A 17,196-nucleotide genomic window follows, 5' to 3' on the forward strand; every position below is an offset into this window, starting at 1 on the left:
ACACTCACAAGCCTTTTAGGAAACTGGTGGTGGATATAAAGTGCACAAAACATTCAGGTGATTCTGATCTCAACCCTATGTCAATCTCAAATTTTGCTGCACATTGCACTTACCTAGGGAACTTTAAAATCATTCTTAATGCCCAGTTAATTGGAATGTCTCAAGAGGTCAGTTCTGTTTAAACCTCCTCAGGCAATTCCAATGTGCAGCGAAGTTTGGGAGCCACTGCTTATTAAAGAGTATAGAAAACTGTTTCTGATTGTTCGGTGGGACCTTGGGCAAATCATATTTAAGCCTTCATCCCCTTTATTTGTATAATGTGTTGTTGGATGAAAATGCCATATAAGGTTTAGTGGTCCTTTTTCAGCATATAACATCAAATTCTGTGATTTTAAAATCAATTTTGGAAATAAAACTGTTTGAAGCACTATAGAAGTATCCATCTTTGATGCCAGTAATATTGATTTTTTTAATTTAAAATTTAAAATAGTGTATACACCTGCTTTTAAAATTCAGATTTGCCTTCCCTCATTTTGAGCTTCATTTTAGACAGAGCAAATGGAATCAAAATTTACCTAAGAGAACCCTTTTTTCCCCTAACACAAAGAATCTTTGGATAACTTAAGAATACAGTAACATAATGTGTAAAGAGTTGTCTGTTTATTAATATTTCACTTACTCCAGTTTGGAAATATCTGCCATTAATATTATACTGTTTAGTATTATGCTACATTGTCAGCACTGCTTATTCAGGATGGGCTAGACCTGTTTTCATCTTTTGTGAGCACTTACTAATTTTCTACTAGTAATGTAAAAGTAATTTTATCTGGTGTATAGCACTTTCACTTTTTTACTTTTAGGGTAATAAAAAATGGTGGGTAACTAAATCAATTGAAATGCTGGGCCTAACTTCAGGGGGGAAAAAAAGCTATGGCTTAAACTTAAGCATGTGGACAAATACAACTCGTATGGGATGAAAGGTTCTGTGGGTAGACGGGCAAATAACAGGGAAGATATTTAATAATTTGTATGTAATAATCAACAGAATTAAATAAGGGGTAAAATGCCCAATGGTACTGTTCTGAACTGGAGGATTTCAGGGCTGATTGGAAGGTCCCCTACACCTTTTTTTAAAAAAAAAAGTCAGCTATAACAGATAAGTTGTTAAAATATTTTTTTTTTCCTTTTCAGTGTGACCTTAGCAATATATTACCACATAAAGAACAGGTGAGCTCTTTAAAAACCTGTTTTATTATTCTAGCTAATTATTTTGCATGATATATAGTTAATAGGTCATAACTATAAAACATTATAAGCTGTAGAGTGCTTTTATTACAATTTTGAGATGTATCATTTGGAGTTTTGTTCTTTTTGTTCTCAGAACTCTCTTAAAATTCCAGAGTATCTATTTCTGTGAATTATGTTGACATTTACTGTTTTAGAAATTTAAGTTGAGAATTAAATATATTTATATATACAATAATACAGGGTTTCTTAACCTTGATACTGTTGATATTTTGAGCTAGATAATTCCCTATTGTGGAGGCTGTGCTGTGCATTGTAGGATATTTAACAGCATCATTGTCTTCTGCCCACTAGATACCAGTAGCATCCCCCACACACATTGTGACAACTAAAAATTATCCCTGAGGGACAAAATCATCTCTGATTAAGAACCACCTTATTGGGACTGGGACTGGGGCTGGGGCTCAGCCGTAGAGCAGCTTGCCTAGCACGTATGAGGTGCTGCGTTCAGTCCTCAGCACCACATAAAAATAAATTAAAAAATAAAGGTATTATGTCCAATTACAACTAAAATATATATAAATATATATATTATATATAAAATATATATATATTAAAAAAAGAACTACCTTATTAACTTTTATCATGAAAAATAGTTATTCTCTATAATTTTAAGTTTTTCTTCACTTTTTCAGTTGAGTGAAAAGTGTGATATAATTTACACTTTGGCAAATCTCTTTAATATTTAGCCTAATAGAAGACAACTAGATTCTCGCCTTTCTCTGACTTTGTTTGCAATTTGTTTTGAAGAAACAATGAGATAACTTAGTCTCATGCAGATATTAATTTTGGAAAAAGTTGTATTTTTTAAAACTTTCAGATAATTGTGGATACCCTTTAACATTACACTAAAACATTATAAAAAGTTAGTTTCTTAAATTAGTTACAATGAAATTTTGATTTGTATCAATGAACATGTTATTAGTATTCATTGGTGTATCTTGCAGAAGGAATAAATCTTTGACCAGTGCATGATTTTATAATATCGTGATGGTCATTTGGAAAGTGTTAGTTCACATTTCTTTATAGTATTGAAGACTCACTTTCATTAGTATTGCCTCCAATCTTATCAAAAAGTCTCAAGGGATTGAGAAACTGTCAAGTCTATAGCAGAAGGTACAGGTTTTCAAAAATCTTGATCTCACCTTGACAGCCCAAATTTTATCCTTGCAGTGAATACTTGTTATTTTCCTTGAAGTGACAGGCTCACTATTCTTTTTTTTTTTGGGGGGGGGGTGCTGGTAATCAGTGATTGAACCTCAGGGGCACTCAACCACTGAGCCACGTCCCCAGCCCTATTTTGTATTTTATTTAGAGACAGGGTCTCACTGAGTTACTTAGCACCCTGCTTTTGCTGAAGCTGGCTTTGAACTTGCAATCCTCCTGCCTCAACCTCCTGAGCTGCTGGGTTTACAGGTGTGCGCCACCATGCCTGCCTCATTCTTCATTTTTGAGAATATTTTATCTTTTCAAATAAAAATAGTATTCTATGATAAGCAGTTTGTTCAGCTCACAGCTAAATCACAAGTGCTTTTTCTTAACACAATTATTATTTCAGTGTGCAGAAGCTTTAGGTGAACTTTCAACTTATTCAGAATATTAAAAAGAAGGTCAAGATTTAGTGACATTATTTTTTATTGTTTCATCTAGAACATGCTTTGTAAAGCAGGATTATTATTTTTTAACTGCAAGTGGCAGTGGAGAATAGAATGACTCTTAGTATCATTCATACTGAGAAATCAGTAGTTTTACTCACTTTTGTTTTTATAGTCATTGCAAGTGTTCAGCAGTGAAAATGCAAGTAATGTCTTAATGTTCTTATAGGAACAGTTTTGACCTCATGGGCCTCCTGAAAGTACCAAGGGAATCTCCAGAGTTTCACAGACCACAGAGAACCACTAGTTTGAACAGTGTATTGTTTAGTTTTAAAATGAAAAGATTGATGTCTTAAAATAAAAAGACAGCCAATAACTTTCAAACTCAAACTAGAAGAAACTAGAAATATATGGTAATAATATAATAGAAAACTAAAGAGGAAAAAAATCTAGAAAATCTGAATCCATTTATGTTCATTAAAGTTCTCAAGACTTGATTTCCCACCACTACTGCTTTGAAAGAGAAGTGAAAATATATTTGATTAATTGGCATTGCCTGTTTGTGCAGCTCTACCTGGTTATTGTAGAAAAGGCTTTACAGTACTTCATTTGCTGAGTAAAAAGAGGTCCTAACACTAGAATCCAGGAAAAGAATTTGTCAAACTGTTTGCTTTGTTGAAGGTTAAGCTGCTCCTTCCAACCCCTTCTTTATTCTTAGCAGATATTTTAGGAAGATATTAACAATTCCTGAATAAATTTTTAAATGTACATTCTTATTTTATAGAGATGCAAATAGATCCCTGGATATATTTGATGAGAGATCACATCCACTCACAGTAAGTATCACTTTTTTTTTTAACTATTTCCTCTCAAAGGATTGTTTATTTTGTGCTGCTTTGCTTTGAGATTAATTACTAGAAGAAAATCACTCCCTTCAGCTTGAAATCAAAATCATCTTCCTTCCCACCTCATGCCGTATGCAATTGTCTTAGAAAAAGTGTTTTATCAGGTCTATAATAAAGTAAGAACTGACTTGTAGCTTTGTTTAATAAGCTAAGGTGAGTATATGTACCACCCAATAAGAGAAAATGTAGCTTTGCTAAAAGATACTTTTCAGTAGCATCAAACAATATAAATATTTGTAAATAAACCCAACAAATGTGTAAAATCTCTGAAGAGAATTAGAAAACTTAAACTCTAATTTAGTAATCATGATGGTTTAAAATGATGCCACTGCATTTCTCTTAACAAAAGAATTATTATTAAAGGTAATAGAAGAGATCCCCCTAGACACCTCAGTGCCTACAGCACATGCAGTATGTACACATATCTACAGGGCATGCTGATGGGGGAGCAATAATAAAACCATGTGGTGCACAGAGACTGATTCAGTGCAGGTCTGAGCCATATCCTAGGCTGTATTCCGCAGACAATTCCAGTGTGTGTCATGATTGAGAATTATTGCCCTCAGTTCTCTGTTCCTTGGGCAATGGGTGTTAATCCATCCTGTTGAATTATTGTGTCTGCTCACAAAACTTAAATTAGGAAACTCAGCCACTTTTGAGTCTTCAGTCACTGTGACTGGTGACTATTGTTTTGGACAGTGAGACTTTGGAACCTGTGGTTACAGCATACTAAAGTCTTTCCAAAGTTTATTGCAGAGAAATATAACATAATCAACGAAACTTTCAGACTAGAAATAGGTTTTGATAGAATTCTATGGAGGGAAAGTAAAAAGGAACATCAGTTTTCTGAGCTTGAATTTGTGCCCCCTTTTTTAAAAATTTAATAAACAGTGATGGGTATTGAATAATTTGTCCAGTCATGTGTTGTTTAACAATGGGATATATTCTGAGAAAGCTTAATTTCATCGTTGTATGAACATCAGAATGGATTCACACAGACTTAACTTGGCTGCAGTGTCACTAGATTATACCTTATGGGACCTGTTAATCCCAGTATGCAGTTTGTCATTGACAAAGGTGTTAAACACTGTATGACTGTAAGATCCCACTGTTTATGTTTGAAAGACTAAAAGAAATGCTACTCAAAATTATTTAAGGTACACATTGGCACAATGTGAAGGCTGCTATCTTAAAAGTACTTTTCAAGAGTAGTTTTCTTCAGCAGATAACTTACATTGCATCTTTTCTTCTTTCAGCGAGAAAAGGTTCCAGAGGAATACTTTAAGCATGACCCTGAACACAAATTTATTTACAGATTTGTTCGTACTCTTTTTAGTGCTGCACAACTAACAGCTGAATGTGCAATAGTAACGTTGGTAAGATATTTCTTATTTATTAAGCATGTTTAGAAATTGGTCTTGTAAATAGGGTAATGTCTTGTTTTACAAATAAAAGTAGGACCCTGAAATTTATCATCAGAATTTTATTAAGAGGAACTTATCAAAGGAAAGTAAATAACACATAGTTGACTTTAGTAATCATGATGGTTTAAAATGATGTCATTGCATTTTTTATAACAAAATAATTATTATTAAAGGTAATAGAAGAGATCCCCTCGACACCTCAGTGCCTACAGCACATGCAGTATGTACAATACCTACAGGGCATGCTATGGGGAGCAAGAACAAAACCATGTGGTGCACAGAGACTGATTCAGTGCAGGTCTGAGCCATATCCTAGGCTGTATTCCGCAGACAATTCCAGCGTGTGTCATGATTGAGAATTATTGCCCTCAGTTCTCTGTTCCTTGGGTAATGGGTGTTAATCCATCCTATTGAATTATGTGTCTGCTCACAAAGTTGTCCAGAATGGTAGTACCAGTGGTTCTTAGGCTTTGTTAGCCTGCTAAGCTATAGCTTTGTTCTTACCTTTGCTTCATCCATATAGAATTTCAAAGGTAGGACTTCATCAGTTTGAGTAACTGCTATTCAGGTGGTTGACTCCCTACAAATGCATAGTGGAAAGTCAATTATGTGGCCTGACACTTCTATCATTTAGCATCCAATTAGAATTTAGAGAAGAGGGTTGTGCTGTGTGCTTCAATAGAAACTGCTCAGAGGTCTTTTCTATATGTAGAAGTAGGTAATGCAGGGGTTTTGCTGTGTACTTCAATAGAAACTGCTCAGAGGTCTCTTCTATATGTAGAAGTAGGTAATGCAGGAAGGAGAGAGATAGGTTTGAAGAATGGTAGTTCATTTTAGATAAGTTTGATGTCCCTATGAGATAGCAGAGTGGCAATATGTAGTCATTAGTAGGATATCCAGGATTGGAACATGAATCCAAATTAGAGGTAAGGAATTAAAAGTGCCTGTTCAAATGCAGAGAATGTATACAATGAAAAGTGGACAGAAAGTCCCCACAGATCTACCATCAACATTTAAGGTGCAAGTCTCCAGAAGAGTGGCTATAGCAATATGAGGAAAACCAGGGGAGAGTGACGAAGAGAAGCTAGATAGGTGAGGATGTGGTTAAAATGAAGTTATACATGTACTCTCTGGTATCTACTTTGTACTGTTATTCTAGTGCTGGGGCAAAGGGGAACAGATTGGACAAAGTTCTTGTCCTTATGAGCTTATATTCTGGTGAGGAAGACTTCAAGTATTTTTTCAGGTTTAGGAATATTACCCGTAGTGGCAAATGCCAAGAAGAAGAATAATTAGAGAGGTTTCTGTTTCAGGTGGAATGATTAGAAAGGGCCTCATTGGAGAGGTGATATTTGATCAGCAACCTGACTTGAAGCAAGGAAGCCAAAAAGGTCAGGGATTGCAGCAGGGCAAGTGCCAAGGCTGTGAGGCAGTAACATGTTTTATGTGCTCAAGGAATAGTAGGGCAGCGGGTGGTGAGAGTGAGGAATAAGGGGAAGAACTAGGAAGAGATGAACTTACACTGGCAGTTTCCCAGGGCCTTCTTTATAGCTTGCTGGCTTCCAAAAGAAGTTTAAATTCAGGCTAACAGGTAACTTTGGTAGATTGTGATAGGAGAGTGAAGTGTTCCTAATGCAAGAGCTTTTCCTGACTGCTTTGGGTAGAGTAGAGGTAGTTGAAGGTCAGAGAGGAGCGGTAGGAGGCAGCAGAGTCATGCACGTGAGCGATGACAAATGGCAGGTCAGGATAGAAAGCTTCTAGACCACCAGTGGAGGTAGAGACTACAGGAGTTGCTAACAGTGGAGTAAGATAACTCAAATTGTAGGTTTTTGGCCCTACACTAGGCAAATGACAGTGCCTTTCTCCAATATTAGGAAGACTTTTGGGGTGTTGAGGTTTGGGATAAAAGGCTCTGGTTAGCAAGTTTGAAAGCACTGATCCTTAAGAGTAGTTTCTTAGAATGATGGCAGCAGTGGGTAGAGGAAAGTGGGAGAGAATGGGAGGTGAGGATCTGGCATGGGCATGATGCATGAACAGAGAGGAAGTATTGTGGAGAGGAAAGAGTGTAAACACATTTATATTGGGGGAAAACCTCTGGTAGAGACGAAGTCTTCAAAAGGTACTTGTGGGAACAGTGTTCTACAGAAGTGGGATGGGGTCAACTGCACTAACAGAAGAGTTGGTTTCACTGGTAAGACAGAATTCTCTTCCACTGACACAGCAGGGCTAGTGGGGTAAATGAGTGTCAGCATAGAACAGGCTGATCAATAAAGGTTGAGAGATTGCCAGTGTTGTCTCATTGCTACTATTTCATAAGAAAGTTGTACCCTGTGAGGAGGTTCATTCTTAGGATACTTCAGAGTGCCAAGTTTTGGAAAATGAGAAGAGGTTCCTTAAGAATATTTAATGTTGAATAACCATTTGTTTTTTAAAACAGTCGAGTTAGAGAACATTGCCAAATCTGAACTGTCAGTCTTATAACCTTCAGACAGTAAACATACTCTTAAAAGTGGATTTTTTTTCCTGTTTTTAAATAGCATATAGACTGCTCTCCATATTTGTGGGCTCTGCATCTGATTTGTCAGTTTTGAATCAGAAATATTTTGGGGAAAATTGTGTCTTTATTTTTTGTCATTATTCCTTAAACAGGATGGTATAACAGTTATTATTTACTTAGCATTTACATTGTAATGCTAAGTAAATGACCTCTTCTCATATTGTAAGTAATCCAGTGATTATTTAAAGTATGTGGAAGGATGTGCAAAGGTTTTATATAAGGTGTTTGAACATCTGCAAATTGTGGTATCTGATTAGATTTGGTCCTGGGATCAACCCTCGGCCAATACCTAGGGACAGTTGTATATTTGCAGAGCACCATTTGTAGTGAAAACAGACCACTTTCCTGGATAATCTTTACTCGGCTGTTAACTTCATCCAGTTCTTTGTGGGTTAGATGTTTGATATGTGTAAAATAACTCATGAAACTCAAACTGCCTGGAAGGTTTAGGAGTCCCAATGGTGCAGAGACCTGCAGCTTTGAACCACCGTAAAACCAATGGAATTGAGTAAGGTGCAGAATATGTGAGAGAAAATGAATTCTCATGAAATAATAATGGAAATATGAAAAATAAGGACTATGAGAATGACCATCCTTTTGTACATATGTTTTCTTTTTAGAAGGGGCTGAATTCAGAGAAAACTGAACTGTCATAAAGACCTGCACCTAATGTGCTGCTCTCTCAGCAACCACTGGGAGGCTCTCTTGTCCACCAGTTCTTATTTTCTTTCTTTTTTCTTTTTTTTTTTTAAGAGAGAGAGAATTTTTCTTCTCAATATTTATTTTCCAGCTTTCGGTGGACACAACATCTTTGTTTTGAATGTGGTGCTGAGGATCGAACCCGGGCCGCACACACGTCAGGCGAGCGTGCTACCGCTTGAGCCACATCCCGAGCCCCCCAGTTCTTATTTTCAACTAGCTCCATAAAAGGGCTAGTTATTGTGGGGGGAAAAAAAGATTAAAATGTGCTCTATACATCTTGGGTACTTACATATTCAAGCATGATCTGCCTGTAAAATCATTATAAAACTACCAGCTAGATATTGTAATTGCACGTGGGGGTCACTAGGTCTTTACTGAACAACTTGAATCTGGGCCTGTGCGTGGTGGGTGCCCTTTATGCATGTGAAGGTTATAACAGTGCTGCTTTTCAGGATGTCCTTTGCCAGTCATTCCTATGACCAGAATTGGAATGGAAATTTGCATGGGCAGAGTAAACAGCAGAGGTATCTAACTTATAGCTATGCTTGGGCCTCTTGCTTTACCTAAGCAGAAGTCTCTGTAGAACTCAAAAAGAAAAGTTACTGGGCTGGGGATGTGGCTCAAGCGGTAGCATGCTCGCCTGGCATGCGTGCAGCCCAGGTTCGATCCTCAGCACCACATATAAACAAAGATGTTGTGTCTGCCGAAAAACTAAAAAACAAATAAATATTTAAAAATTCTTTTAAAAAAAAAAAGGTACTTTCTTGTCAAACACAGAGGAAATTTGTCTTCCACAACTTCTTAACAGAACACTTAAACTGAACTAAAATCAAAGACTAGTGCTCTACTTTTGCAGGTCTACTTAGAAAGGCTTTTAACTTATGCTGAGATCGACATTTGTCCCACCAACTGGAAAAGAATCGTTTTGGGAGCCATTCTTCTTGCCTCCAAGGTTTGGGACGATCAGGCTGTATGGAATGTGGACTACTGCCAAATCCTCAAGGACATTACAGTTGAGGACATGTGAGTTTGTAAGGTTTTGGTGAATCTTACTTAGTTTCTAGTATCTCATTTGCTCCCATGAAGTTTACATTTTAAGAAATATTTTTAGACGTTACCTTTTGAAAATACTGGAAGTAGGCATAAAAATACATAAGTTTCTATCATTAATTGGTAGGTCCTTATGTGTTATTGTATTGATGTTGAAAAGTATTTTTCTAGTGGTTTTTGGCAAACATGTTATAAGTTTACTCCCAGAACATGGAACATTATAAAATTACATGGCTTTTTTGGGGGGGTGGCATAGGGTATGGTACCGGTGATTGAACTTAGGGGCACTCAACCAATGAGCCATATCTCCAGCCCTATTTTGTATTTTATTTAGAGACAGGGTCTCATTGAGTTGCTTAGTGCCTTGTTTTTGCTGAGGCTGGCTTTGAACTCGTGATCCTCATGCCTCTGCCCCCACCAAGCTACTGGGATTACAGGCATGCGCCATAGTGCCATGCTTACATGGCTTTTTAAAAACTGTCTTTCAAGTGCTTTTTTTTTTTTAAGAGAGAGAGAAATTTTAATATTAATTTTTTTTAGTTTTCGGCGGACACAACATCTTTGTATGTGGTGCTGAGGATCGAACCCAGGCTGCAAGCATGCAGCTACCGCTTGAGCCACATCCCCAGCCTCAAGTGCTTTTTAAAGGGGTGCAAGTCTTGATTTTTGAAAGTAGCCTCTGGACTGTTGACAGGTTATATCTTCAACCTGAGTCACACATTATATATTTGCTTTTGTGCCCCACCTTTATCTGAAAATCTGTTACAGAAACAATGAGATACAAAAATAAAGATTTTAGATCCTTGTGCTCTTGCTTCCTCTTCATTAGGAGTGTTGCATGTGTTTAGATATTGGTCTCATGAACCAAACTTGGTGGTGCATGCTTGTAATTCCTGTGGCTCTGAAAGCTGAGACAAGAGGATCGTGAGTTCAAAGCCAGCCTCAGCAAAAATAAGGCACTAAGCAACTCAGTGAGACCCTGTTACTAAATAAAATACAAAATAGGGCTGGGGATGTGGCTCAGTGGTTGAGTGCCCCTGAGTTCAATCCCTAGTACCAAAAAAAAGAAAAGAAAGAAATTGTTCTCATGGGTTAGGAAGCTCTAGGATTCCCATCAGGCAGACCTAAAAGCATTACTAGGGCATCATTCAGTGCTTATCACACTGACAGCCAGTCAGAGCCACAGTAGCAGTTTGTGAGAATGAGGTAACAGTGCAGGGAGTGTTGCTGAGTCATGGGGCTCCTCACACATGGCACAGAAACACCAGTGAAACAAGGGCTTCTAATCTGGCCACGCTGACTCAAGGTTAGGGCCCTGTAGGTGGTAGGCAGGATGAACAATAGAGAGATTTCCAGCAGACTCTCAAAGGAAAAATGTCTTTGTGGGTGGCATTTAGGAAAATGAAAAGCAGCATCACTGGTTATAGTGAGCATCATAGGAAGATCAAGATTATGACAGGAGTTCATATTTGTTACCTTTGCCCTACCTAGACTGTCCCTCAAAATTACTAAACTATATATACTGCTGAGTGATGACACTTGTGACTGAGAAGGGACCAGTGGTTTTTAGGAGTGGTAGAAGTGGCTGTTGGTGAAAATACTACTTTGATAATAGTGCAAGCTGAGTAGTCCTGATGATATTGCTGGTACTATCTTAGCAGAGGATATGACAATAAAAGAACCTGAAACAAAGGGAAGTATTTTTGGAAGTTGAAGAAGCTAAAGTGCCTTTGATCACTATATTGTCATCAGTTTGCAGACTGATTCCTTGAAGGAAGCAAAATTTGTACGCATGAACACCAATCCTGCCTGAATGGCAGCTGAAATATACTCAAAACTTGCAACTAAACTGGCTGGGGCTCTGGGTCTAGTGATAAGATCAGAGAAGATGCAGGGAAATGTGTCAGTTTCCACAGATGGGGAGCACCAGGAGCAGTGATGGCAGCAGGGGCTAGCTGCAACATCAGTTCTTCCAACGCCTTTTCTGTGTGACCAGAGAAACACCAGGAGCCATGTTCCTGCCAGGCTGTTTTTATGATCTTTGGAAACTAGAAGGCATTACAACAAAGTATTTAATATACATTTGTCTCATCCCCCTGCTGTTGACTGTTTCGAATGGTCTCATTTTTAAGTCTGCAATGAGAAAGTTAAAAATCAGTGTCTCAAATTTTTAAAACTTTCTACCATCTATGTGTTTTGTTAAAATATACTTGCTTTCAAAAGAATAAGTTAAATTGACCAGCTGCTATTCAGAAAATTTGCTGTGCCTGTAAATGGTATGCTATTCAGCCATTTAAAAAAAAAACAAAAAAACCTAGAAAGATGCATAATGCTTTTCTTCAGTGATTAAAACCTCTATTAATAGACATGTTAATCCCATGAAGTACTGTATTTCTGCACAGTTAAAATGTATTAGTGGAGAAAATATAAAAGGGATAGTGAAGTGCATTTATTCCTGTAGTAAATTAAGTCCTGATTAGCTGATTATCAAAACATTATCTGATTTACATTTCTATGGACTTATTGCCATACGAACAGGAAATTAATTTTGGAAGTCGGTTCAGTTTGGTTTTAATTTCAACAATTGAGAAAATCATGTCTCTGTTTATAGTCTACCTGCTCTCCACACAGGAGAACATCACACATTTTCTGATGTGGCCAGTGGATAAAATATTAAAAATTTAAAACCAGGGAACTCAATTGTATAAATTGAACCTCTCATGTCTGTTCAAGTATTTATTATTTTATGCAATTAAAACTGTTAGAATGTAGGATTTCCTCTGTGTTTATGTTTAGTGATTTAAACCTTCAGCAGGGGCAGCTATATGGTCATATAGCAGAGGACTGCTCTCAACCCTTCTCCTTCCCACTGTATTAAACTTGTCCTCATGTGTGTACATTCCATTCTGGCAAGAGCTGGCAGGTGCTGAGCATCTTTGGATTTCATTCTCAAAACACAGTTTACAAGTCCACTGTTCTGCCAGAGGTCATATCCTAAAGTGGGTTTTGTCTACTCTTGGCATCTACTTTGATCTTCGTGCCTTCCAAAGTTTTAAAATGAGTATCTTGACTATCATAGTGACTGTTTGTCACCTTAGTAATATTAAGGTGAGCAGAAATGTGCATTATGCCCTTTGACATAGCCTCATGCACTGAGGTAAGGAGGGGTGGATTTCCTTTCCCATCCAATGTAGCTTATTTATTTATTTATTTGAGATGAATCCTTGTTGCCTCAAGAGTTTTTCCCCCTCAGAGATAATAGCGGTGGCTCTCGATGGATCCATTTGTTGCCGTGGTGATGTGCCCACTTCTTTTGTTGGTGCTTCTCTACTTCAATAAGCCCCTTCCTGTTATCAGCTCGGTGAAAATGTCTGCAAGTTCTTCAGAGCTAATAAACAGCATACATCATTCCTTTCATCTGCTCACTATAGTGGGGCCTTGTGAGTGAGCGTGGAGTATGAATCGTACAGCTGCACTAATGGAACTCTGAAGAATGAGTCCCCGAGTCAGCAGCACGAGTGCATGAGAGGGCCGTAACCTTTTCCCCTCAGCCCAAACTCAAAGTGCTGGGATGCAGAAAGGACTACAAATAGCTGTACCTTGTTTGAACGTTAGTGTATTAATCCAGCTGAGTAGCCTTTATTTGTTTCAAAACAGAATTTAGAGCTATCCTAGAAGCTCAGAATGACATTTTTGAAGATAGTCCAGTTGACTAAAATTGTTCTGTGTTGGTTTTGGTTTTGTTTTGTTCCTCCTCCTCCAGGAATGAGATGGAAAGGCATTTCTTGGAGCTACTCCAGTTTAATATTAATGTTCCTGCCAGTGTTTATGCCAAATACTACTTTGACCTTCGCTCCTTAGCCGATGACAACAACCTGAATTTTCTGTTTGCTCCTCTCAGCAAAGAAAGAGCACAAAACCTAGAGGTAAGCCTGTGTTTCCGCTAAGTGGGGCTTTCTGTCAGCCACCAAAGCCAGTATCTAGGACTAAATCATATTAAGTAGTGATTAGGAAAATGGTAAACTTTTAAATTAACACATTTTGAAGAGTTTATTAACTCTGGTATCATGTTTCATGTGTCCTCCATGGTTTATGCCAGGATCCACATTACTTTTTAAAAATTAGGCATTATCTCCTCTATGACCATAATCCAGAATATTTTTAAAGAAAATCTGTTCTTTGCTTTTCCTTTTGAACCTCTTCCCTTCTACATTACCATGCACACAGGTAATTCCTTGCACTTGTCAGTTGTGTCCCTGATTATATTTACATATTATGGTTCACTTGTGACTCAGTTGTCATTACTCAGTTTGCAAATTTATGTCAGTGTTTATATTAATCACAGTTCAATTCCATGAGTTTACTAGAGTTAGTAGCTCTGCTAAGAGGCCTATAGTTCGGGGAGTGGGGTGTGGTGTTTCAAATATTGGATGTAGGAAGTAAACAGGATTCTAATAGAGGTGGTAACTTAAGTGGGGTGGTAACTTAAAGTAATATTTGTTGACTTTTGGTGAGTATACACCAAAAATCATTCACCACGAAAGTGACACATAACTTTAAAATGGCACCTTTTGTGATAATTTGGGTGATATCTTAGAATTATATGTTTTTCTACCATAATTAATGTGCAAGCGAAGTAGCACCTTTTCTACCCTCTTATTATATTCTGCCTCATTGTAATTTGCTTAGAATATATAATAACTAATGAAGATTGTGTAGAATTTGAAAACTGAATAAATACCGATTGTTTCACAGAGGTAATAGATGATCCTGCCGTTAGGAGACTTTCATAGCATCTTTGACATCTTTGGAAACTCAATTGTTAAATAATAATAAAGTTCTCCTGGCCTGGCCCTTAGAATAATTTATAGGAAGTAACACATCCAGAATCTTGTGCTATAAAGCCTTATAGCCAAGGTAGCTACAACTATGAAGTTATCTAAAGGAGTCTGCATGTGTGGCTTAACATCAGTTGTGTTTTTCCTTTAAGGTTGGAATCTTTTTAAAAATTCTACTTGTGTTCTAATTGACTTTCCTAGGCCATTTCAAGATTGTGTGAAGACAAATACAAAGACTTATGTAGAGCTGCTATGAGAAGGTCTTTCAGCGCTGATAATTTCATTGGTATTCAGCGCTCTAATGCTATCCTCTCTTAAAAGGGAGAATTGAGGGGTAATAACATCATAAGCCTCTCATCTACAAAGACTGGATGAAATATCATCACTCCTGCTCAAAAACCAGCAAAGTTTTAGTATTTTCATCAGAAGGAAAGACCTCGAATTCAAGAGACTCATGGACAATGACAGTTGCACTCCATAGGAAAGAATGGGACCTTGTCAAAGCAACAAACACACTTTTTGTCCTTTTTAATGTAAACAGAGTTAACAAAAACCACTCCAAAGCAAAAGCTCTCAACCCACATGCAGATATTTGCTTACTGTGTAGGCCAATAGCTGTGAACTATGTGAGGTTTTTTAATCATTTAAATGTTTAGACTTTTAAAGACACTAACCGTATAACTTTTTGTTTTTTCTGTTTTTCTTCCCCTTCTCCATTGCTGCATATGCCTTCAGAATTGATGCAGTATTACCATTAAAACATGGTACTCTTATTTTTAATTTTTTTTGTGTGGTGCTGGGGCTCAAAGCCAGGGCCTAGCATGTGCTAAAAATGCACGGGCCCACCCCCAGCCCGCTTAACACTCATGAAGCCACTTAGGAGCAACCTGTAGCATTTTTAGGTATTGAAGGTTCTTCCTTCCCACTGTATCATATCATTGAAGCTGCTAGTCATTATTGGCAATCAGTTTAAACCAAAAAGCTACTGGATAACACTTGCCATTCATGTATTTTGCAGGCACTACTTATTAGCATTTTGGCATGTTTGGGGTCATAAAGAGAACGTATCACCTATTGACTACCTACTTCCGTTGGGTCCACACTGCATTTTTTTGTGTGTGTGAACTATTAATGGTGCTTCTCACTTTCTGATAATTTTCCTCTTATTAAGTAAATGTATTAAAAAGATATTTTCATAATGCGCCAACATGGTGGTCCAATGATAACTGAGCAGATAAAGACCAGGTGTCCTGAAAGTTTTATTGCAATTTTAAGTTTTGGTGACTATGTCCTGCCGTAAAAGTGTAAAAACTACAAACTCTTTCAAAACATCATTTGAAAGTTTAATTACATTTCTTTTAAACTTAATTTCATAAATTTGGAATGTTGAGCTCTTCAATTTTTTGTTAGCGGTCCCTCTTGAAGATGGCAAACATTGACTGGAACAAAAAAATTGAAAGCTCAATATTTTTGCAAAATTAAGTTTAAGAGAAATGTAATTTAACTTTCAAATGATGTTCTGAAGTTTGTAGAATTTATACTTCTACAGGTGTCAAAGCTTAAAATTGCACTGAAATTTGTGGAGATAAATAATAAAGGTTAAAAAATTTAAAAAAGGTACCCTCCTCTTTTTAAAGTAGTTTTATGCAGGATTGTGTTGTATCTGCTTTGATCACCTAAATTTCTTTTCTATAGATTTGGTAAAGGAAGATTATGAAAGAGGAGTGTTAATTCACATGTAATAAATGAAAAGAAATTGGACCCTAATAGCAGGTGATATGAAAGTTCTTATTCTTTTTTATTTTTAATCCTAAGTGTTAACCTGGTTGTAGGTATCTCATTTCAAGTCCTGCTATATATAAGAGAGAACTTACACGAACCTTAGGAACCCTTACTTCAGGCAAGGAGTAAATATAAGAGGTTGATAACAATGTCACCTAAATTTGAAATATAAAACGATTAGTGTTCTAAACTATGTGAAATCCATTTCTCTACTTTAAAGTAATCCTAGGAATCTTGCACTTATGAGCCAGGAATACTCTTTCTCAATATAGCAATGCTTCACGTTATACTGAGTGCTGCAGGTTCCATCATTTTTAAAGGACAGACATAAGTGATAAATAATGGTATTTGAAATATTACAATCTACCACCTCAAGAAAAAAAAATTGTTTATGGAGTTCAGAGCTTGGAGATTCAAGTATTGATTGCAGTTTTATTTTGAAAAGAATGCTACAACTTATGTGGTTTTTATTTCTCATGTTTATATTAAAAGAAAAGCTAATAAAACTCTATTTTAATTAAAATATGGTCACTGTGTTTGTAACACTTCTCTGTTCTCACAGTATCACATCTTTCCAGATCTTAAATGTTTACATCTGTCCTAATAGGCTTTTAAACTGACGATTGAAACTGATATGACCTATGCCTCTGCTGAAGGTATAGCAATTCATTTATTGTGCTTAGGTTCTCTTCCACTTGAAAGCAGTTTATTATGCTTAAAAATCACTGGCCACAGTAGTTAGTGGGATAGTGCATTAGATGGCATCTTTGAATAGTTGTTATTCTCCCTGAGAGGGAAAAGCAGATTAAAAGAAAAAATTAGGGAACACATGCCAAGAGAAAAGAAAGGCATAATGTAGATTTAGAACATGAGGTACTTTTGGTACCTAAGGTTGAGTCTTTAAATGATCACTTTGTTCTTGATACATTGCTGATTAGGATAAATGATCTGATTTAATTTAGAAGGGAAAAACACCTATCATAAACTAGTATAATTTACATCCTGTAACATCACTCACTAAGCAGAAATGCTGACACA

General features: G+C 36.8%; 1 protein-coding gene across 2 annotated transcripts in view; it reads left to right on the forward strand.

The window, feature by feature from the left end:
- Nucleotides 1-16,681, forward strand: part of Ccnyl1 (cyclin Y like 1) — a 36,746-nt gene extending 20,065 nt beyond the window's left edge. The window contains exons 5-10 of one of the 2 annotated variants that reach the window (XM_015481314.2): nucleotides 1,192-1,227; nucleotides 3,685-3,736; nucleotides 5,062-5,181; nucleotides 9,345-9,511; nucleotides 13,302-13,464; nucleotides 14,578-16,681. In XM_015481314.2, the coding sequence (XP_015336800.1) occupies nucleotides 1,192-1,227; nucleotides 3,685-3,736; nucleotides 5,062-5,181; nucleotides 9,345-9,511; nucleotides 13,302-13,464; nucleotides 14,578-14,694 (655 nt within the window). In that variant the 3' untranslated portion in view covers nucleotides 14,695-16,681. The remainder of the gene's footprint in view (nucleotides 1-1,191; nucleotides 1,228-3,684; nucleotides 3,737-5,061; nucleotides 5,182-9,344; nucleotides 9,512-13,301; nucleotides 13,465-14,577) is intronic. The other variant, XM_015481315.2, reaches the window with a different exon arrangement.
- The last annotated feature ends 515 nt before the right edge of the window (nucleotides 16,682-17,196 follow it).

This window comes from Marmota marmota, unplaced genomic scaffold, assembly GCF_001458135.2.
Source record: "Marmota marmota marmota unplaced genomic scaffold, marMar, whole genome shotgun sequence".
NCBI classification, from domain to species: Eukaryota; Metazoa; Chordata; class Mammalia; order Rodentia; family Sciuridae; genus Marmota; species Marmota marmota.